Raw genomic sequence first — 24,302 nt, forward strand, 5'->3', positions numbered from 1 at the left:
AACAACAGGGGAGCAACTGCCTTTGTCCTGCTCCCAGGACCGCATGAATAATGCTGCGATAAGCCACCAAACAAAGTTCCAGTGGGGGAAGGGACAGAGCAGCTCCATGAATGTTGAAGAGCATTTCACTGCTACTGGGTCTACTCAGAGCACAAGAATCTAAGCAGCAAGAAGGGAAGACTGCAAGCAAACCATAAATCTTCTCTCCATCAGTCAGGCACTGAATGTCCAGGACAGCTGTTCTAGTTGTGACACCAGGTCATGAAGGTGCCACTCCACACAGGCTGAAGCACGTGGGGCATTTCCACATTTCTCGGGAGTGCAGAATCCCAGTACCAGAGGCCACAATGAGTCTGTTTCCTTTGACACCCACTTGGCAAACACCTTAGGGAGGGCCAGGGAGAACCACCTTGATTCTGAAAGGTCAGGGCAGGAAAGGGCTACTCACCTGTCCCAATGTAGAGGGTTCGATAGCACATATTGACTGCACCCCCCAGGCCCATCAGAGGATAGAACACTGCCCGGGCTTGCACTTCCTTCTTTTGCACTACAAGATAAAAAGAAATTACTTGAACAATGTTATCAGCTGGGAAAGCTGCTTGACCCCAGTGTCCCCAGCCCAGAAAGCACAGATCCTCAGGAGGATGCAGTCGGCTTTGGCCTAAACTCTAATTCTCAACCCTCTAGGAATGTTTGTGCATTAAATATCTTTTTGCCAGTGTGAGAAAATTGCTCTCTCCAATAACCCACAGAAGCCATGCAAATGGGGGAGCATTAACACTGAGTGTGCACAATGGAGTCATGCTGAGGAACACACAAGCCTCCTACCACTGGCTTCTGCTTAAGCTCTTCCACTCTGGGTAATCAAAGAGCTCAGCCTTTCCTGTCAAAAGTGCCACTTAAAAAAAATTGGTGCTGGGGAACACCACCAACTTAACAACTGTGATTTCACTTCTAGTGAAGCTGCAGAAAAAACACATGGATTGAAACAGGGCTTGGCCAGGGACCAACCCAGCTCCCAGGACGGGATGATTTACTGAGTAGACTCCTTTACTCTCAGGTTGGTCCCTATGGCTCATGGGACAATGGCTGGTCCAGGGCTGAGCCCCCAGAGCAGCTCCAAGTTCAAATCACCCACCCTCACGCCCATGTTAACTGGACAGAAAACCTTCTGTGGAACAGATACTGAACTTCAGTGGGCCATACACACTAGGCAGGATTTCAGCACTGTCTTTTGGAGGTAAACCCCTTATACACTGAGTTGAGGCCTCTCCTGACACCACATCTGCAGGACACTGTTACAGCAAGAGCGTGAAATGAAAGAACAGAACATGAGGATTATGAAAGACTGTTTGCAGAGGCACCTACGTCAGGAACAGTGGCCACACCGAGTGCATGGCTGGTGCAGCTCCACCTCTGCCCAGCTGCCCTGCAGGAGCCCTTTCAGCTGTCTAGCTCTGAGGGATCACTAAAGGCTTTGGGTCTAAATTTTCATCAGCAATGCTGAACAGTCAGTTGGATGCATCTTTCCTGCCCAAAAAGGGTGATGGGTTAAGACAGCCCCAATCTGCCCTGAGAAAGGCAGACTGCTGAAGAATTCCAGACCAGGAAGGCAGCTCATACCACAGCCTGCTGCTGTGTCCTACAGCAGATCACAAGAAGATTGACAAGCATTCAGGGAATGCTGTGATGCTACAGCAGGCAAGCACAGAGCTTCAGAAAAAGATTACTGAGTGAGTTCCAAAGATCTTATCTGGGATATCTACCCCCAGGCATAGCAGAGGGGGAGCAGAGAACTGCTTCCACAGCAAGGCTGTCCACTTAGTGCTTGAAAGCAGATTAAACTGACTGGCTGCATGCAGAGGAACACGTTTGCCCTGCAGCTTTAGGTGACAGCAGTGATCCTAAACAAAGCCAAAGCTGAACTCAGGAATCTGGAGATCTCCAGTAAGTTGTTTTCCATTATTTGCATTAGTCATATTTAATGGTTTCAGCTTGACCATGACATTATTCTGAATGGGCATTGACAATGTCACACACATACTCTGTGCCCCAGTTCCTCCTCTTGTGTTTGTCTCACAAACAAAACTTCAGCAGCTTCTCCAGAGAGACAGCAGGAATTCACAGAGTTCTCTTGCCCATCTCGAAGATGAGGACAAAAATCCCACCAAGCACCTAAGCTGAACCTTCTCATTTCTTGGTAATTCTAAGATGAATAAAACACAACTTCACTAAAGATTTCCAACAGAAAATCTGAAGCTACTGGAAGTATTTCCATTGCTGAAACTTGCAAATAATTAAGGAGAGGAAGGTGAAGGAGTTTCTGACCAGTGGACATCATCCAGAGTGGGGGGATGAGAGGAAAGAAAAGCCAAAGGCAGCAATAGGCAGATACCAGAAGAAGAGGGAGATCTCCTTCAAGGAATAGGCAAGGGAGTATCAAAAAGCTATGGCTCAACATAACCCAACTATTCTAGGGCTGTTCTTACCTTCAATGTGATTTCCCACAGGAGTTTGCTGATGGGAATTGACACTGCTCGCTAGAGACTGAGCTTTGGGAGGAAAGAGCTGATGTATTCTCTGCAAGGCCAGAAACTTGATCAGCTGCTCATCCAGCATATTTATCTCAATCTCTGTCAATAAACAAAAAGCAATTAGTAAGTTATTCATGGAAAGGGTGCAATCTGAGCTGCAGTGGACTTTTAAACTTGCCATTTGCTTCAACAGCAAAGACTTGACCATTCTGCAATATCAAGGCTCTTACACATAGCTGAGCTATTACTTCATGTATCTCCTGTAAGCAGAGTGTGAGGAAAGTGCCATGGCTGGAGAGATCCAGCTGAGGGGGCAAGCAGAAGCTTGAGGGAACAAGGACTCATATAAGCTGAAAATCTGCTATTTTGGCTGAGAACCAACAGGTCTGCAGAGGTGGCCACTGCACCTTTTTGGGCAGCATGTTGGGTCCTTCCTGTTACCCAGTTAGAAAGGCCAGCCCTGCATCACAGAGAGCTGTGACCACCTTTGAAGCTGCTACAGGTTCATACTGGAGTCACCCACTCATTGCAGGGTCAACTAAACCAAACAGGGCAATTCAGACAACATTGTTAATGAGCTTTAAAGCAGATCTGCTGGTACCTCTGAAGTATTTATAAAGTCCTACAGAGGTCTGCTTTCTTCTTCCGAGAGCTTTCTCCACATCAGTGACAGTTAAAATGGCAAGGAGAGGAGGAAGAGCTGCTGCAACAACCTTTCCCAATAGCAGAGAGGGCAGTCTGGGCAGTTGGGGTTCACCCAAGCAAAGAGTCACACTGGCAATGCCAGAAAGGCTGCTCTTCAGATGTAGAAGTCACCTCTGGTAACACCCTCACTGTGCTACTGATGATTGCTGCTCAGCAATCCCCTCCTGAAGGCACTTCACCAGCATTTGGCACCTCTTGCCAAGTGCAACAAAAGGAAATAAACCCTAGGCCAGTCTAGGAGACTGACAGAAGCACAAATAAATCAGAAATTAACAGCCCCATTACAGCATCCCCACTCAGGTGACTGCCCCGCTACAAGATCTATTGCTGCTGGGCTTAACCCCGCTGAGAACAACTCTAGATTGTAGCGAGCACCAAAACATGGCAGGGCTGCAGGTTCCTGCATGTGAATTCCACCTGGAAAGCAGCCCAGATAAGATCCTTCCCCAGAAAAGCTTCAGGCAGAAACACTTCATTGGCCTTGCTGCCTTGGCAACACCACCAGCAGGGAAGCATGTGACATATTTAAGGTAATCTACACCCAGCCCCTCCCTCACCTGACTGCAACCCTTTATCTCTGGAACTCTTCCTCAAGCAGGGAATGCCTTAGGGAAGCAAACACACAGGGCTAGCAGAGCCTGCAAATGAATTAAATACTCACCACCATCCATAAACGCTTTCAGGGAAGAGGTGAAGTCCAACATAGCTGAGGAGTTCGACGTGAGTGATGAGGGTAAAGCGCTTCCTATGGACAAGGTGCTGGGACTGACCTTACCATCTGCAGGGAGAGATGGTGGAGAGAAGAGATGTCACTGTGACGTTGGCCAGACATGCACCCGGCCCTCGGGCTGCCCTGGCTGCCAAGCTGCTCCAAATGACTCATTTTGCTCATAGTCATGCTTCGAAAAAGGCCTGAACTTGCAGCCAGGAGCTTTCTTTGCTCGCAGGAGTGCTTGTGTGTGCCTCCAACACAGAACCAGCTGCAGCTTCTGCCTCGCCACCAACTGCTGCAGGAACTCTAGACCTATACTCTTAAGCTCCTACTCTCTGTGATGTCCTACAGACACTGGAAAGATGAGCACCAGCTCCCCAGGAGCTTGAAGAACTTATTAAACCTAAGAGACATTTGCCAAGTAGCTTGTTTAGGGGTGAACATATACAGAAAGTAAAACTGCCTTATTTTTATTTCTACACTATTGTAAAGTCTGGGATGCACATCATTGTCCAGGAGGAATGTGACAGTTGTAAGCAGATTTTATTATTTACAAAATAAAATATTCCTGCTTTGGCAGTGGTCATGCAGCAAAAAGAAGCAATGGCAAACACCAGAAGACAAAATCCCTTTAATGTGTTGTTGATAACAGATCTTCTTGACTTGGTTTGCTTATAACTACTATAAGCCTGAAATTTGATGCAAAAAAAGTCATGAGTGATTTGTGTTTTGGTACTCAACAAGATTTGCACAAAGTAATTTTTGTTATAAATATATATGCATTGTGTTAGATAGAAAACCTAAATATCTACACCCTTCCCAAGAGCCACCACACCAAGTCAGGATTTAACTGTATTTTGTAGAACACAAGCTTTGCACCAAAGGCAATTATTTAATGCCTTGAGTAACTGCAAAATTACACAGGGTTTGCAGCGCTCTTCAAACCACAAGGAAGAAGTTTGCTATAATATGGTCTCATTTACTCTGCCAGAACTTCTTCCAGCCTTGCATTTCTAAGCAGAGCATGGTCAAATCAGCAGCCCCAGAGTAACCAAGTTTATTTAGCAATAAAGCCAGGAGGCCAAGTACCTGAGGACTGCCTGCAAACATGAGGCAAAGCTCAGAAGTTACTCATTGAGGACTTTTAGAGAGAATTACAAAGTATGTTGCCTCTGTTGCTTTGCAGTCACCAGACCTGAGCCACTCCACACAAGCCTGACACTGAGCAGGTTGGAACTGCATGAGGAGTGACAGACAACTCTGTTGCATGTTTTTCAGTGACGTTTTCCACCCAACATGCACAAGGGGTTTGCTAGTTTGAGTGTTGAGCTGGTGTGGGGAAAGGGAAGGGGAGGAGAATGCTGTAAATGAAAGTGTATTCTAGCAAAATTGGAGCTGTGGGCAATTACTCTGACATCAACATCCATCAACATCTTTGACTTACTACACTGAAAAATGGGTATACACTCTTTAATATATACCTTGCTACTAATTTGCAAGTCTTTTGGGTATAACTCAGGATGTTTGGCATATCCAAGTCCATAACCACCCTGTGTATCAGACCAGCAGGTCCTGAGCACAACGCAGCTTCCCAAGCCTGCATTTCTCCATCATCGAGGCTGTGCAGCTGAAGACTCCAACCACACCTGTACTAAGGGACACAATCACTGCCTGAACAGTTACTCTGGATTAGATGCCAGAGAGCTGCTCTTGTGAAGAGGACTGACTACCCTGCAATCCAAATGGCCACTTGAAACAAATCAGTAGCTTTACAGCAGCACTGGGGTTTTAAAACAGCCATTGTTGAAACAGTGAAGCAGCAGCCAAATGATTTAAAACTATTGTTACTTTCCAGAATTAAACTGACCTACTATCCTGCTTGTCAGGACAGGGTTCCTCCCTCAGGTATATGCAGCCAGTGAAAATACATCCTGTGCCTGCCATAAAGGGACCTAAGACAGAAGAGACCAAATAAACTTCTCCTGGCCCTACACAGAAAGCTTCATTCCCAGTTAAATGAGGGCACACTTCTACAGCCCTGAGCTTCTGAATGAGGCTTGGCCTGAACATTTCTCAGCCCCGGGGCCCAGGTCAGCGGCTCAGCACGTACCTGAAGGTGGTGCTGGTGAACAGAATCTGTTTGTGGCCCCAACAGCCGAGATGCCATCTCCTGCAGCCTGGGGAGGGGTGAGCGCCCGGGTGGCGGTGAGCGGGGAGCCCCCGGCCCGCAGCTCTGCCGTCAGCGGCGGCCCGATCTGCGTCTGCACATTCTTCCTTTGCAAAGTGCTGGTGGTCTCCAGGCTGGCACAGGAGCTCGATATGGAGGTGGGCAAGCTCGCGACTGGCGCAGAACCCCTTTGTGCACAAGAAACGGGTCCTGCGGCGTTCTCCGTTTTGACAATGGTTCCAATGGTGTGATTCAGAAGTCCACAACTCGCTGGGGGCGTGAGGGGCCGAGGCCACGTTTGCCGATGAGACAAAACAGGTATTGTGTTCCCAGAGCCCATTAGCCTCTGGGAGTCAGTCAACTGTGCTGAAGATTCAGATGAAACACCATGGAAGTGAGGCCCGTTCACTTTAATGTCAGAGGCTGTCGGCCCATTCGAAGTCCCACAAGAAGACACCTTCTTGGATTTATCTATACAAGAGCTGCAGTTGACATCTTCCTGTGACAAAGTCTGCTGGGATTGTGAGGAGCTCAAGGAATTCTGGGTGGTAATCCCTGAGGTGCAGGATGACATGGAATAGAGGGAAGGTGTGGGTGCCTTGTCAGCTGCCTGGTAAGGGTTGGTGAGCGAGCCATCTGCCACAATAACAGGCTTAATATCAGCCTTCTCTGTTTGTTCAGAGTCCCAAAGCGAAGTCATCTGCTTAGCAGATAAATGTTTCAATATGCTGCACTGGAGCGCAACAACACTACAGAGCCACTGGAAGGAAGACAAAAGTGCAGGTTAGCTCAGGAGGCAGCAGTGCTCCAAACCTCAACACTTATTCCACTGTTCACCCAGCTCGAGGAAGTGCGGCTGCCTCGCTGTGCTGCTGACGGCTCAGATGCAGCCTGGAACTGCTCACCTACAGCCAAGAGAAAGTTTTGTCCACAGGTACAAACGTCCAACCAAAATTGCACACTGTTTATCTCTGTGCTGGGGACAGGACAGAGGGAGGCTGAGATTAAAGGAAGGAGAAGGCAGCAGAAACATTTTCTGACTCCCAAACTCCTCCTCCTCTTCACTTGTTAAGTGCTGCAACTCTTCAGCTAGTACAAAACACATCTTTCACTAACTTGGGCTTCTATCCCAACACAGTCCTTCAACTTAATCTGTGGCATGCTGGAAAGAAATGCTGCTCTACCTCACGTACAGGGAGTCACCTGCCAAAGCTGGGGTGAAGAGCACCTTTCCTTTTACACGAGGTGGAGGAAGAGCAAAAGGTTTATTCAATGTTCTAAGCTCCACAGTGGATGTGCACCTGCCACACAGAAGAGTTCTGTCTGAGCTAACAGAAGGACTTCATCACTGTTTGCAATGCAACATGCCTTCACACTGTGGAATCTGGCCAGAAGTTTCATACAAGATTTAAACACTAATTTGACCTTGATTTACACATCCAATTCCATCCACAATAAAAAGTGGCCCAGAAACGTGATGTTAACATATACATAAATGTGTCAGAGACAGCCTTACACAGTCAAAGTGGAAAGCATTTCCCTTCAGCCAGGAAATAAAGATAACATTTAGACAGAAAACCCTTGACTTCACTCCTAAGGACAGAAGACTCCCCTGAAGTGTCAAATGAGGAATTTTACATCTCACCTGGAAAGCCAAAGTGAAGTTTTAATGGGCAAGGGTGTCAGAGAGAAGACAAGCTATCACCTTCAGACATGAGTTTGAGATTGGTTTCCTAGACAACTGCTCCATCATGACTGAAATGGAAGAGGATCTTTGTTCCAAAGCAACTACAAACACCGAGTCCAAGCATTTGACTTCATTTACCTCCTGTTGTTCTGTCTGGCTGGCTAAGTGCTCAGTGTTCAAAAGGTGCTTCCGCAAGGGTTCCTCAGGGACCCCGTTACAGATCAGCTCACCATCTCGAATCGCTGCAGGCGCAAGTAACGGGGGTGGAAGTCGGTATTGGGACTTTATAGCATCAGGAACCTACATTGCAGAGAAAGAAGATCACACATGAGAACAATTACTCAAGAATGACTACTTAAACAAAGTGCCTGATCAGCACTAAGCTTCATGTTTGCTGCTTTCTCACCCAAAGGAACCCTGCAGACAGTACATTAGAAGTACCAAGGACAGAGTACTTTAAATTGATGTAGCCATGCTGAAATTAAAAGATTTTATTCCCTCAGGTCAGGCATGACTACAGCACAACATGGTGACTACAGCATAAGAGAAGTCATGCAAAAAAGACAAGTAAGAAGGGAAGCCTGTATGGCAGCTTTCAGGCACTCTGGCAGCAAACAAAGCAGCCCCAAATCTGACTGCAGGGCTTGCTTTGGGAAGTTTCGTGTTGTACCTTCTATGCTTTTGCAAGATTTAAAGGCTTACTTGTAATAGTTGAGCCTTGTTGTTGAAGGAAAAATTGCTTCTTAAATCCTGAAGGTAGTGCAAAGTAACTGCTGACTCCCAGACCTCTCAAAACCACATTCATTTGGACCCCACCCTCTTCCTCCTTCCCCAAGGGGCTATCCCTAAGGGGTGTGCTGGTTTCCCTTCCAAACTAGAATATAAACACAGGGATTTTCACCCAGAAACATACCTTCAAACCTTTTCTCTTCACTGACTGAAGAACTCTGCGATTCGGAGGATGTTTCTTATGGACTCGGTTTAAGAAATCCACTTTGACAACGTGCTGAGAAATGGTGTCCTGGAACCGGTCAAATACTCGGCACCGATTACTCAGGGTCAAGTTCTTCTGGTTCAGCTGGGTGATCAGATAATGCCACAGGAGTTAGGGATCTGCAGGTCACTCTAACGTACCCTAAGACTTTCATAACGCCTCGTAGCACTGGCAGTACAGCATCAGCTCAGCTTTAGACTACTTGTTTCCTGCAACACTAACCATTTCTGTTAAAGGGCACATTGCTGGAGATGAATACAAAAGCATTTAGAGGCCGACTAAGCAGCATCAATGCTCTCTGAAGCAGTTTGTCTGGGCACAAGCCCTTTGTTTCAGCCCTCTGTTTCCTGAGTATTTAAGTCTCAAGTACACTGCTTTTTCACAAATGAAAACTCCCTCTTGGAATGAAAGTTTTTTGGGTTAAGCATGCAAAGAATTACTTCCCCTATTTGTAGCACTGTGCTGCTTTGTATCCCAGTTCTGGAAGCTCATCTAGATCTTAAAAGTCCAGTCAAAAACTATACAAGCTGTCAGTGAGCCACAATCTGAGCTGTCAGCTTCAGTTACAGGAAGGAGTTCCCCCATCTTTATATCTTATTGCAGAGAGCAGCATCACATTCCTTTGGAGAGCGCGTTGCTTGCAGCAGGAGCTTTACAAGCGTTACAGGGAGCAATAAGAGCTCAGGAGCTGTTTTACATTTGTTGTATTTTGTCCTTTAATGGACCTGCCAGGTTCCACTGCAGCATCCGGTTACCACACTGCAATCATAGTCCTGCTTACCACCACGTGTTCTATGTGGTTTGGGCACATCCATCTACCCAGGGGCATGGCAGTAAGCGGTGGCTCCAGACAATCCATGTGGAACAGGAGTGGGCAATAATCACACTGGATTAGAGGTGCCACTCTGCAACTCCTGTAAAGAGAGAGTCAAATCTTAATCCCCATACAGAAGAGAAACAGAACATTCCAGCAAGCTTGGCTAACCACTTCAGCTTATCTTTCCCCACCAATTACCCGACACTGTTGCTTGCACCAAAAATTTGGATTCAGATTTGTAACTTGATTTATATGGACCTTCTGCAAGACTAACTCAAGGCAAAAGCACTCCTTTAGAGCAAAAGGAAATCTCAGATTGAGGTTATTGCCAAGTTTCCTGAGAGGAATCATGTGTGAAGCTGGGACATGCACTTCAACAAGGTATTCTCAGAACAAATCTCAAACTCCAGAAAGCTACTACATCTGAATCCCCAGGCTTTAAAGAAGTCTGTGCTCTATGGCAAAGTTCTCAGTTGTTTGCCACAAAAGCCCACCGGAGTCTCCGTCCCAATTCAAGAAACTCACTCTGACTGAGTTCCTGAAATAAAGGTTTCCTTTTCACTGACATTTTGAATGGGGACTGATCTGTGCATTTTTTATGCAGCTATAAAAACCATCAGTATTTTGTACTGGTTTTTGGATTTACACTTTCAGCACAATATTCCTATTTGCCTTGGGCTTATAAATCTCTCCATAGATTTCTATTTCCTAAAGGTCACCTCCTCACATACTTCCTTCACAAACCATAAACAAACATCTCCATTTCCTAAACCCCCATTACTTCAGTATTTTTCTATTAAGAAAAAATTCTAAAGACAAAATGGCTCAATCTTGTCAGTCTTCAGTCTACATTTTAAAACATGCAGGGCTGCAGAAGCCACAGCTACACTTGACATAGTTGAACACCTGCTATTTAGAAATGATTATTCCACCATTTATTTAGAGGATTGCAAGCAAGTAATGGAGGAGAATGGAAAAGGGAACAGGTCATCTACTTTTTTCAGCATGAACTTTGCTCCTGTGAAGGATCCAGCTACACCAGACAGCTTCCCTGGAAGAGTCAAGTACCTGTTGCATGTGAAGCAGACTTTCACTGGCAAGGGAACCAAACCATTGTGGTCTAACTCATGTTGTGCTTTCTTGACATTCTTTCCCGTGGTTTCTTCCTTTCTCCTCCTCTTACTAGTACCTGAAAGCAAATTTTAAAAGGCTTTGGGTTATCCACATAGCAGAGATTTGATTTCTGGTAGATATATGTAATAATCTTGGACAGAGGCAAACAGAAAAGGCAAAGATTGCTGCTTAAGCAACCTTTATCAACCACTAAATCTAGCTTTAAGTGACAGAGACTGTCTTTAAAGACAGGTGTATTTTATACTCAATCATTTCAGTGACATCCTATATGCTTAATCACTACTTTGCTACTATATTATTGTATTGTAAAACAAGTATTTTGACAACCAATTTTTTTTCCAGACTGATGACCTAGATGAAGGTGACAACAACAAACATTTATCACAAGTGCTGATGGAGGTGGTGGTCCCCACAGCTCACATCCGAAAGGCATCTGCTGTGGGACAGATGGAGGAGAGCCAGGGGTACTTCTGTACCCTCTGCTTTCACCACTGAGCATCACTGGAGGCCCAGCTAACACAGAGCCAAGAGGGAAATGAGGCAGGGTGGCAGCAGGATACAACTGCAGACATCTTCACCAACAGCAGAGAAGCCATCGCTCACCTGGAAGTGCTGTGGTGCAGGTCAGTTCATTCGGCAGCTGGAACTGCGTTGGGTTCCTTTCCATGGCAGCAGCAATAAGAAGCTCAAAGGGTCGCTTCAGCTGGGGCTGCCCACAGTCCATTTCTGCAATGGCAGAGTCATCATCCACGTCAATTATGTCCTCATCGACATCATTCTGCTCTGAGTTGGGGGTCTCGGTGCTGGCATTGGATGTGGGAGTGCCAGGCCGGCTTGCTCTCCTTTCCAAGATCCTGGCATGCGCATTAGCCCTGATGCTGCTGCCAGACCTGTCCAACAGGTCTGCGTCACTGGTGGGGGAGGTGGTCCTTTTCCCAGATTTGTCCACCAATCCATTTACCTGCCCCAGCTCTTTCTTCTGTTCTCGCTTCTGCACGAGATGAATAGGCAGGCTTATCATGGAGGCCACAAACAAAGCACATCAACCTTGACAAATATGTGACTGAAGATAAACAGCATCTGAAAACGCTCAAGCCACTCACTACAACTGAAGTCATTAAAGCCTTGACCTAGCAAGAACAGTTTGATTGCTGCTAACATACAGGTGACAGGAGAGCTGAAGAGAACCAAGCACAGAGAAGAACGTTAGCACGTGTCTCTCCTTTCAGGATAGCCATATTTGAGACCAGACCAGGACAACATTTCACAGCTTCTAGTCCTAAACACTTGACAAATCAGACAACTGTTTACTTTACTACCAACACTGAGAAGCTCCATGGCAGACTGTTCATTGTTGATGCAGTCTATTAACCCTGGCACTGCATTCAAACCATCAGGGGCTGAGAAGGGCAGCTTGAGAATACAAGCACACTATACAAAACCACTCTGCTATCTCCTGATGACAGGAATCTTGAGCAAGATGGGCAGGGAGAGCTGCAGCAGAGGAAAACTGTACATTGCCATCACCACGAGATCCATTTTGCAAAAGGAGGGGAAGCTGTATGGCCCAGGATGGGCAACTGTGCACTGCTCCAGGGCCTGACAGCATCACCTGTGTGAAGGAGCCCATCTACTCCACACTAACATGGTCTGCAAAAGGAGCAAAGTGTTGTCAGGCAATTTTTAATACAGAAAAGTTTGGGATATTTTTTTGTTTCATCTCTCCTTCTTTCTACTTTATTATTTGTTTTTTGATTTGCGACCTTCATTTTTACTGTTGGCAGATGGCAGAACAGCACCCTGGAAACATAACAAGGCAATCACTTCAAGAACAAAAGGCTGAGCACACAGTTTTCTTCCAATCTGTTTTGGGTGTCACTTCAAGGGAACAACAGTTGCTAGAGAGCTTGGTGCAGTTTCTAAACCCTCTGCTATGCAGCCTTACGTGGTCACCGCAATGAGATGTTTACATTGTGCTAGACAGCTTCCTGGAGACACAGCATCAGGGCAAGAAAGAAGACAAGCCACAATCTTGCCCAATCATCTCCTCCCCATCCTGTTCAACAGCCCAGGAAATCATAACTCACTGTGATTTCACCCTCTGCTGATGTGCAACTGCTGTGAAGTCACACTTCTAAAAAACACACATTAACCAGAATCACAGCCCTGATGCCAAAGCTGCATTAATGTGATTCCTGGTCTGCCTGTAGACAGCTCACCTGCTTGAGCACAGGAGCCATTCCCATTTCCTCTGTGCCTCAGCTCTCCCTCCTTTCCACAAACGGAGGGAAGGAAAACAGTTTAAAAGGCACAGCTTAACAAGAACATATCAGGCACTTCAGTTTTATTTCCTGGTATCAAGGTTAAAATTATCATGACGGTCTCATCAAGACCCCTCAGTTTTCTTTAAGCCTGTTCCTAACAAAGCCCTTTGCAACTGCAAGCACAAAGAGCAGCTCTGGTGGTGAATGCACACATTAAGGGGAGAGGCAGGTATGAGCCAGAGGATTCAGGTTTCCAGGGCCAGCGGGAAGGGCAGGGGTGGTGTCTGAGGAGAGGCTTTACCTTGCGGCGCACGGTGCAGCGGTGGCACATCCACTCCCCCGGCGGCAGCATTTCCTCGCTGAGCGGAGGGTTGCTACGAGAGAAACACAAAGCAAGGCTTTGCTGTAATTCACTGTTATTTCTGGAACTCTTCTCACGTACACACAGCCCGAGTCAGGGCAGCTCCGCAGGTTCCGCTCCCAGGCACTTCCTTTTATTTATGGTGAAGCTCCCTGGCTTTGCTCCCCCATACATCCCCTTAGCCAGACACCTCCAAGAAGCCAGTCTTCCATGACACCCATTTCAGCTCCACGGTGTCAGAACACTCTTAGAATTGAACAGCAAAGATAAATGGAAGATTCACTAGTGTGCAACATGCATACCTCCCCCCAGCACCACACCTCCTTAAATAACCTGATTACTCTGTGTAAGACTGCACAGATTCCTGTGCAGCAAGCACAGTCATATATCCAGGCATTTCCATTCCTTGGATTTGCAGTGAGTCCAACTGAACAAGCTGCCATGAAGTCTACCCACTGATTCTGATGTACTCCATCCCTGGGCACACTCACTTAATGGTGGAAACCACTTTCTATCTTAAGACAACCCAAATACTCCTAAAGTGTCACCATATACAGCTTGCCTTGGCTACAAAGCACAGGATCCATCCTACTCGTATGGATCTGCACTTACTATAAAAGCTGTGTCTCAGGGAAATGACATTCTCTTTTCAATGCTACAAATAAACCCAGGCAAATTAGATGAAGGAGTAAGGAGGACTATTTTGAGAAACACTTTTCCTCAGTAAAAGGCAGAGCAGCATATGTTAGATGATACACTTTCCTTAGAGATCCTACTACTAACTCAAGTACTTCCCAACACCTCTTTATCACTCAGATTTGTTATTTGAACTAACTGCTGACTGTGGCAGGGAAAGTGTACCTGCTGGCAGAAAAATAGCCAGTTACCATGCATTGGGGCTTAAGACAATACTTCTAAAACTTCTGCCTTCTTTTGCTAGGGGTACCTGCACAGCAAGTCTGCTTTCTTGGGCTGAATGCTCAGATAGATGCACTACTGTAAGATCTGGAAGCTCCATTTTCCACTGACTAGAAGCAAGTTACAAGGGATCCACTGGGACTGACAGGGTCACAAGGGGACCAAGTAGTAGTGCAGCCACACCAGCAAGGAGCTTCCAAGACCACCAGACTGTAGTTCAGGAATGTCTACACTGCACCTACAGACAGATATCAAATCAAATCCAAGTTCAGCTTTCCAAAGTCCCCGGTCCTGACAAGGCAAAGAGGATGAGTATTTGTTGGCCAGGAAGAGCTGTGCTTTGCAGCAAAGGGAGAGGCTGTCTCCCTCAAGAATTTTGCTCCTAGCACAGGGAAATGGCACAGGATCCCAGCCCAGGCTCCCAAGCCTGAACTGTGAAAACAAACACGCTTCCTTTGTTTGAACAGAGCCCTGGCGAGCCGTGCCCCGAGCTCGCCCGCCTGCCAGCGACGGCCTCTGCAGGTACCGCGGCCACCCGGGGTCACGCTTGCTCCTGCAGCACAGGGCCCAGGAGACTGAGGGAACAGCACTGCAAGAACCAAGCTGGTAATAACCTCAGCATTTCTGGTGTCAGGCTCCAGGGAATTCAGTAGAGCCAACACATCTGGCAGCCATTTTGAGGAGGAGTGCAGGGTTTCAGAGGCCTCCGTGTTCCAGGCGCTCCAGAAACACAGCGCTCTGCATATATGCACCAACATACCTGCAGCTTATGTTTCTCATTTCCTGGAGGACTTGGAAGAACAAGGGATCAGGCTCTAGATGAGAGCACCAAAGCCTCCAGTACTGCCTGCTTCACACGGAGCCTCAAACGCTTGGCTGAGGCAGTAACTCCCCCCTGCCCCAAACTAATCTTTTGCTAACAGGAGCAGGGAAGGAAGAGGTGGAAGGAGGAGAGTAACAAATGATCCCCTTGTGCTTGCTGCAGCATAAATCCATGTTGAGTCCTAAAGTGGATCCTGCAATAGCTCAGGTTTTACTCCCGCTAGAAACCAAGCTCTTAGATCTGCAGCTACAGCAAGCATGGATTCATCTGACCCATTCCCCTCTCCCCTCCCAGCACCCCAGGGGAAGAAAACCCTTTGATTTGTTCCCAGTGAATTTTCCCCCTGCGAAGCTCCCCATGAGCGTGCCTGAACTGCTGGGAACACGTCTGCCCCCTCCCGAGGCGTGCCAGGGATCCACGCGCTGCCAGGCGCCTCCGGGGGGTTGTTTTACCTCTTACCTCAACCTCATGCGTTTTACAATGAAACAATTAATACCCCCGTGAACCTTGAGAGGTGCCTGGAAGAGTCAGAACAGGTTTCTTCTTCTCAAGTGTGGGTGTTATTGCCCCATTTGTTGTGTTCAAACTATCTACTCCACAACCATGAAATCCCACATACACACTACTATTAAAGAAGCATTTGAATGAATGCTGCTACCCACGGGCCTGTGGAAGGAGGGGAAAGATTTGTTTGAGACCAGCAGCAAGGTTTTAGTGCTCAGACAAACCTCCTGAGGTTTTCTGCTCACTGTCAGGGCCTGGCTGCTATAGCAAGTGTATTAAAAGACTGATTCTGCCTCTCCTGGTTAATGAACTGTTCATCAAGGCAGCTCACCGTGCTAACAAAGACTGATGAAGGCTGTTCCTGCACTGCTGGCCTCGCAGCAAGCACAGAGCATTGCCTGGGTCTCAGCAGAAAGCCAGGGAAGCACTAAAGAATGCTGTTTTAATTGACTAGGTATGACCACATTCTTCAACCTTTTACTGTAAGCATAGAGGAAACTGATTTTTAAATCTGAACAAGACACTTGATCTTCATAAGCAAGGTAAGAATTAGCACTTTGGCAGGAGCACCATGGCCCCTTTCTCTCTATCTTTCATAGGTTCATTAGCATGCACAGCTCCAGCCACCAGTGTTTGCTGCCAACAGGACCTGGGACTGTACAGCACCAACTTTATCTTTGGTTACAACACATTTCCTTTCAACTACACACCAGTCAGTTGTGCTTTTTTGTGACAATTTCATTAAACCTTCGTTTCAGAAAGTTTCCCTTTCTGTCATCACAGGCAAGGGTGGTGGCCAGCACTGTTTTACCTGGAAGGTTTGATGTGACCCAAACCAAATCCTCCCAGCAGAATGTGGTTCTGGATATAAGACAACAACAGCCTTGAAAAACACAGGCTGACTTACAAACACCTGGAAGATTAACTTACACAAAGACTCTGAAAACTAAAGCTGTTCATCCCTGCCTACTCAAAAGTTCCTACACTGACACAAAGTCACTTGCCATAATAAGTCTTATGATTTTTTCTAAGAAACTTTAGTATCTCCTGAAATTCATACCATATGTGTTGTCAAGCATTGCTTTGCCATGGTCAGGATGCTGTGCAAATCCTCCCTTAAATAACATTTAAATGGTTATGATGAATTAAAAAAAAATCTTCAGGAGTATATTAGGAGTTTTTACCAAGCAAATGATAGCATGAAGCCACTTAGCTTTTCAATTTCACACTCTGAAGCTCTCATACATCAGATGCCTGTTGTTAGTCTAGATCCGGTAATCACTCCTCACTTTGCTGACCTCAATAAATAGGTAAACAAATGCTCCAAGGGATGGCACCTTGTCCAATACAAACTGGGCTGCAGCTCTCAAAGGCACCAGTTATAAGCAGACCTGAGGTTATTTACACACAGCATTCCTGCCCATCCTGCGTCAACGGCAGGTTGACACTACAGAGAGCATGCTCTGGACCCCCTAGGATACAGCCAGCTCCCAGCTGGGATAATGGGGGAAGCAAAACAAACCAGTGCCTAGTGAAGCTATTTGCAATAACTTCTCTTTAATTTCAGTTGTTTTCAACAGTCAGACTTCAGTATTTTTTTCTGTGTGAGGGAAAGTAATGACCCCATGAAAATATGCAGGCAAACACATTTTTTCTCCTCAGAAAACTTTTAATTAACTTACCAAGACTCAATGACAGGCTGATAATGAAAGATGCTGGTTATGTTTGCCAGTTAAAGGAAGAAGGCTTTCAGCTCTTCCACCGGACTCCTATTTACCCCTGTGATGGATAGAGCTACAGCTGTTCCACCAGCTTCATAAAGAACAAGGCTCCCTGGCTTCCTACAGCAGGGCCTCAATGGCAGCTAAAACAAACCAGGAAACCAACCTCACTGTCAGTGCATTACAAGAGCCCCTTTGAGAAACAGGGAAAGTTGCATCATTGACAAATTCAGCTCTTTGGAACATTTAACTGCACCCAAGTTACACATTTCTGCTCACAGCTGCTCCAAACCCCGGCTGGAGGGGGACACCTGGAACCCAGTGCCACCAGCCTGCACCTTCCAGAGAATAAACCCACACCAAAGAAGCCAACAGCTGCAGCTCACTCTGAGTTCCTCCCCACTGCAGCTCCCTCACGTTCCTCTTGTACTCTTGGATCAACACAGAGCACACTCTCTTCTGAAGACAGAAGTCAGACTTCAATTACCTCAAACATGGTTATCAGCAACACTGTCAGCTCTCTCCTCTCTTCCACTAGTGTCAGGATTGCTCCTCAGTGCCAATTAGCCAGTGAAGTTCTGCTCATTAACATACATAAATCATGGCACTCAGCTGTATCAGGAACAACCTTCCTGAAGAAGCCCAAGATTTCTCAGGCACCATTGCAGAGACCACCAAACTTCAGAAAAGTCCAGCATAAGTTTTGTTCTTTACAGACCTCTAAGCACAACCTGATCACATTAAAAACAAGAGAGTTTCAGGAACTTTAGGGTCTCAATTAGGCTCACATATTTCAGAAGTTACATTATTTGAAGCCAGCAGGACAATTCACATTAAATACAGAGCATCAGCCACTACACTTCTATCTGTGGTGCAACAAGTCCTGAGGGAACCAGTGAAAAAAGCTTGACAGCAGCCAGCAGAACTTTGTTTACCCTGAAGTGAAAGTCCTGAGCATGCACATAAAAAGTTCTAAATTAATAACATCCAGCAAGGAGACCTGGACACCACCATCCAGGTCAGAGCATGGTTATTTTAGCTGCCACTATGCAGGGAAGGGAACAGAAATGACCAAAGTTTCACAGGTCACCAATTATCCCATCATCTGAACGCTGCATCTGCTTAGCATGCATCTTTCCAACAGCATGGCCAGAGCTGCAAATAAGGGTTCAGCAAGAGACAGAGAACAGAAGCAGGACTGAAACACCATCACATGGGCAGACAGTGAGAAACAAGATGCATGGAAAGAAAAAACAAAGGTACACTAAGAATCTGCCTACAGGATGCTACAAGAATGGGGGAAGACCTGAGCTCTTAAAAGTTTAAGAAGTAGAATTGCTGGATATTCCAGATGTCAAAATTTCATCCACTGTGTGCTTGTTCTACCCTCTGAACCAGCACTGCAAGGGCTTGGCCAGCAGTTCCAGCCCCTGGCAGCAGGGATACCATGCTCTTAAGAGCCAGGACCATTTCACAAGCCTGTTGTGAATTTTGTGGGCATTCTGTAAATTTTGAAGCCAGTGAACTGATTTACTTGTATCCTTCATCAAATCACTCCAGCTCCTCTCACCCTGGGAAAGGAGGTGTTACCCACCTCACCTCACCTCCCTTCACGGGGGTCCTGCCCCCTCCTGTGCACACAATCCTCAGGTTCAGGGGAATCAAAAAAGTTTCCTCCAAAGGTATGAAGTAGATTTGCCTCCAACCTGACAAGCAGGAGAGTCCAATAAACTGGATAAGCTCCATGTAAACATGTGATCACCTGATGTAATTACTTCTATTTATAGGAAGAACCTGGCCCACAGAGACCATTCTCCAGACAACCCGTTAATTATTACCCTCATTAACAACTGACAAAAAATTAAAGGAAGCATTATTTTTTTAAGATATGAAATTTCCACGTATACATAAAACCAGATATACATCTATAAAAATAAATATGCATTAAAAATATATAATGCCACCCGAACTGCAGTGAGGGTTTTTATTATTATTTTTTAATTAGTTTTATATTTGAGACATATCTGCCTAAGGAACCATCCAGCTTTGTATCTATAAGCAGAATTCATGGAAGTTGATAGGAAGAATTGTTAACTTTGAAAAATGTGGGTCAAACACAGAAATTCAGACATTCTGCACATCCTGTTTCTTTCCAAGGTATCCCTCATGCCTGTGCTGCAGACAATAGTAACAATAACCTGAATTCAATGTCCAGGTTCATTATTAAGTGTTCAGATCTTTATAGCACCATCTTCTTAACAGATTAGAAGTCATCTTCTCAAAGCAGGATGACACACAGGGCAGCATCAGGGAAAAGAAAGAAAGCTGAGGAACAACACAGCCCTGGTGAGAATCACTTCATCCAATTTTGTCTTTAAAGAACAATAAATGAAGAGACATCTCTGGTGGGAAAAAAATAATCAAAACACAGGTCTGAGAGGTTTCTGAGAAGTGAACACATTCAGTCCCAGCCACACTGAATGTGTTCAAAGGAGACAGGGGTGAAAGGACAGAAGCAATAAGGTGGAAAAAACGAAAGCAGCACATCAGAAGAGGATGAAGGACAGACCCATAAAAGCAAAAGCATGAATTTGTCTTCACACAGGCACAAGTGAAGTGTAATTCTGACATCTACATGTGGACTAGGCTTTCCCAAGAATGCTGGGGAAGAGAGAAAAAAGAGCAGAGACAGAAATAACCAGCAACCCCCCCTAAGAACAGGGTACACATTCTTTTCTGCGTTTTCCAGATCACCTTCATATCTTGCTCCTGTTGCTATTCTAGACAGAGATCACTGCAAGGTTCACATGATGCCATGCCCAAAGTCAGAGGCTGTACAGGCAGGTGTTTCACACCAATCACTGGCGCTTGCCAGAAATTCAGCATGGGGTTTTCAGCCTGCTAAATTGTATCCTCGGGCCACTGCTTTCTGCAGGGTTCAAAGTCGGTAATCTCCAGCTCCATCTAGTTTGCTTCAAGTGCCTCGTGCAGAGCACACGTCAGCAGAAATGGGTTAGAGTTGGGTTCAGGCGCTCGATTCCCCCCAGCTGGCCGAGATGCTCTTTGCCTTTTGTGCTCAAGATCTGATACACCAACAGGAACAAGGATTTATACAGCTTTTTTTTCCCTTCGTTTTTGGCTATAGGGAGCATTTACTCATACCCTAAAAAGGTAGGTGATTGCATTACAACTGGTATCTGTCAAGCCCTTTATTAAAGGGAAGCTACAACACTATTTTTACTCGGCTCCCAGAGTTACTGGATACTGCAGCATTCCTTCGAGGAGCTGGGCAGGCATGGAGAGCAGTGAGCTGGAGACAGCACAAATTGATTACTATGAGAAGGAAAAGCCAACTCTGACAATCTGCGTCACAAGAATCACAAGCTTAGCCAGTAACCTGACGTGGCAAGATGGTTTTGCCTACACTCACTTCTTCAATACCTTTGTAACAAAGCCATGTTACATCCCCACATACATCTGCATCTTCACAAGTCCAAGCTTACTTCCTGACGGGTTTAAAAAAGTAACCAAAACAGGTCCATCCTTCTCACATGATTTATATTCTAACAGACAGCAGCCCCTAAATACTCAGACTGTGACACTTGCTTTCAGGAGATACACCTCCTTCCTACTCTGAAAGTTACTGTTTCCCTCTCCATCACAGCAGACTCCTGATATTTGCTACTGAGTCAAGGATTAAGGGCTCCAGAGCACAGGAAAAACTCAAGAACCTGACACATACCAGTGAGTCAGTGTAGCAACAAAAACAGTTTAACATCCACTGCTGTGGGTCAATAAACAGAAAATTGACGTTAGTGTTGAAAAACTGTTTCAGTATCGGTGCTACAATGAAATCTCGAATTGACTCAGTCTGTCCCACACAGGGAGAGCAGGAGCCCTGCCCTGCTGCCGGTGATCCTCACACCACCACAACAGCACCTACAACCCCAAAAGGTCTGTTTTGAGGGGGAAATGCATGTTTAGTCCCAATCCTTACTATAAATACACAGTTCTGTCACTGACAGGGGCACTCCCCAGCCCGGCTGTCCTTCACACCCGCAGCCAGAGCAGCACAGCCGGATGTCAGACATGCCAGTCATCTCTGCTTCCCTTTCACTACCCCACCTAAAACAACACCGAGAAACGGAGAAAGAGGGAAGGACCAGGAGCATTATATGATCGTGTGTAATAAACACAGTAGTCCTCCCTTTCCCAGCTATCAGATCTGCTGTACAATCTTAACACTGAGCTTGTATGTGATGAAAAGACAGAAGGCAGCTAAAAGAAGGTGAATATATTTACAAGATAATTCCAAGATCTCCATAACAAACAGCCATTAACAGATTAGTATTATGAATCTAATCCAATTAAGAATTTCCTTTGCAAATGCCTGGAGGAACTGGAATTCCTCTGGGAAGACCTTTCCACGTTGTGAAAGGCTCCCATGAGTCATGCCTGCAGGCTGACATACCAGGAAAGACCAGCTCTGGAGCAGCTGGAACAAAGCAGTGAACCCCACCTCAAGCAAGCTACTGCATCCTCCTGATCCCGAGGAGGCAACTCAAAAATGGACCCCACAGCAGCACAAAAAAAAGAAAAAAAGAGAGCATTTTCAGTTCCACATGTCCTGGTCAACACAAAATTGGCACTTTTCCAAGCCAAGGGACAAAACAGCAGAGAACTTTCCTTATTCACAGTCTTGTACTGTGCCCTTTTAAACAGTTTTGGATCAAAGCAGGTGTTTGACATAGCACCAGCCCAGGCAGCAGCCATGTCTGAAGGCAAAGTTTAAATTAAGCAATTAAACATCCCCCTCCTCGACTTTAGAATCCCAATGCACTGCTCTTACCACTCCACACTGATGTTGGAATGGCAGCAGCAATCCATGGCTCAATCTGAATCCCAGCTCTTGCCCACCCTGCAAAATCTGCCCACACTCAGTTCAACACACTCACCTGCACACAGGTGAGAATGATGGTTTGCAAATTCCCAAAATCACATGAGTTCATCAAATTCTTATTGTGGTTTTCTGGTGCCCTCAGCTGAAGTCCACACATTTAGGGTGACCTTATCTGCCTTTGCATCGAGAGATTTAGGACGAAATAAGGAGAGTGAAAAATCTCATTGGTACAACTTCACAGGGCAGAGCTGCCAAGAGCGCTCATGTTACCACATCTGCAGGCACAGTGACCCCGTGCAATCGCTTCCTTCTGCCTGAGGATCCTGCTCTGGCCCCAGCGCTACCAAATATCAGACCAGAGATACAGAAGAACAAAAGTTGGTGGGTTTTTTTAAAAAAGCGCATACTTAACCCAACATTGTTTTAACAAAGTATCAGTTCAGACAGATACACTTAATTGACGACTCGGGACAGAACCGCTTACTCTGACCTTCATAGGGCAATTACATAAACACCAAAGGAGGGGTTTGCCAGTCATCTTCTCGAAAAAAACCCCAAACAAACAGAAAGCCTCATAATAAAAAACTTCCTGCACTTACCTACAAGCTTACTTGATGTACTGAAAGCCTGCTCCTAGTCACTATTAGGCATGAAGTTTGCCTGTCCAGCACCTTCCAGGACATCCTGCTACTCCTTTGAAGCAGATGATGTTTCAGATCAGTCTAAGATTCACCTGAACCCCCGAGGCAGCCCCAGATGACCATTATGAGAAGGATTAAGTGACACAATAGACAAGCCATTGTTTAGCTCCCCTCACACAGAATGCATATTCATGTAAAAACCAAAGCTAAACCAAATGCCAAAGATAAAGCAGAACATAAATAAGGTGGGGGAAGAGTTATCGATGTCCTACCAGCCAAACACAACTTTTTTCCATTCTTTGTTCTTGTTCGAAGCACTGAAACAATGTGACTCAGAGAAAACATGCAGAACTCCAGTTTAGCTTCCTCTGCTGCTCTTTGCTCTGTTACTCCTGTTCTTCGACACCAGCACTTCATGCAGACTGCCAAATCAGAGGGGAAATGAGCCAAACACTGGAAATATAAACACGAGGAGGTGTTGCAGAAGGTTTGACAGAGGTAGCAGACCCTGGTACGGACAGGGCCTCTCCCAGCACAGCGCTGGGGTGACCCAGCAGCTGTGAGAACCTTTCTGCTGGGCAGTGCCACTAAACTGGTACTGTCTGTTTACAGAACTGGTCAGCTTTAGGCACTCAGGTCACTCTGCCAAGCCAGCAGAGCTGCACAGCCAGCGGTGGGAGAGTTACAAGAGGGACTTGAACCGCAGCATTCAGTGAGGTTGGTGCTTTCAGGCTCCTCCAACCAGAAACTTGGGCAGAGAGACTTCGAAAAAAATAAAAAGAAAGAAAAAAAAAACAAACACAAAACTGTTCTGTGTTGGTTCTCCCTCCTGTTGTCACTCCCCTCCCCCAGCTTGTTAACTAAACTTTTCCTCTCCCGGGGATCTTTCTAATCCTTCAGCGAAGCCGTAATGAATTTGCAACATCAGTCACTCTGCAAACCCGCTTCAACGTGAATCAAGTTTACCACAAGCTCAAGAAAACACAGGGAATTCGAACAATCACACAGCCAGGAGGAGGATATGAATGGGGAAGAATAGAAGTACTACTGGAAAATTGGTTTTCAATCATGTAAAGAAGGAGCGTGCACCATCCCCAGGGGCCTGAGCCAAGGCAGAACATCAGGATGGAAACACACACTAAGCCATTACCCAAAGCTGCAGATTATGGGCAAACAGCAGAACCAACACTAACTCCAGAGACAGATTCCACATCCTGTTTTCAAGAATTATTGAGGACCCAAAAAACATCTCTCTGTAAATTCAAGCCCGAGGAAGGTCACCTGACTGTGGTATCAATCCAAGTACCTGGAGGGGATTTTACACTTTCCTGTGTCCCTCCCACCACACCAGTTTACCTGCAGACAGACCCGTGGACTCTCACTGTACCTGTGGCAGCTTTACACTGAACTGGTGGTTCCA

General features: G+C 46.0%; 1 protein-coding gene across 1 annotated transcript in view; it reads right to left on the minus strand.

The window, feature by feature from the left end:
• The window catches only part of PHF12 (PHD finger protein 12), a 31,585-nt gene that overhangs the window by 3,873 nt on the left and 3,410 nt on the right, over window positions 1-24,302 (minus strand). Inside the window, exons 3-12 of the mRNA XM_071575078.1 lie at window positions 13,316-13,388; window positions 11,354-11,741; window positions 10,685-10,805; window positions 9,581-9,713; window positions 8,719-8,883; window positions 7,944-8,105; window positions 6,062-6,878; window positions 3,901-4,017; window positions 2,490-2,633; window positions 449-547 (exon numbers count right to left, since the gene is read on the minus strand). Coding sequence (XP_071431179.1) covers window positions 449-547; window positions 2,490-2,633; window positions 3,901-4,017; window positions 6,062-6,878; window positions 7,944-8,105; window positions 8,719-8,883; window positions 9,581-9,713; window positions 10,685-10,805; window positions 11,354-11,741; window positions 13,316-13,388 — 2,219 coding nt within the window. The remainder of the gene's footprint in view (window positions 1-448; window positions 548-2,489; window positions 2,634-3,900; window positions 4,018-6,061; window positions 6,879-7,943; window positions 8,106-8,718; window positions 8,884-9,580; window positions 9,714-10,684; window positions 10,806-11,353; window positions 11,742-13,315; window positions 13,389-24,302) is intronic.

The sequence above is a fragment of the Pithys albifrons genome, chromosome 21, assembly GCF_047495875.1.
Source record: "Pithys albifrons albifrons isolate INPA30051 chromosome 21, PitAlb_v1, whole genome shotgun sequence".
In the NCBI taxonomy this organism is placed as follows: Eukaryota; Metazoa; Chordata; class Aves; order Passeriformes; family Thamnophilidae; genus Pithys; species Pithys albifrons.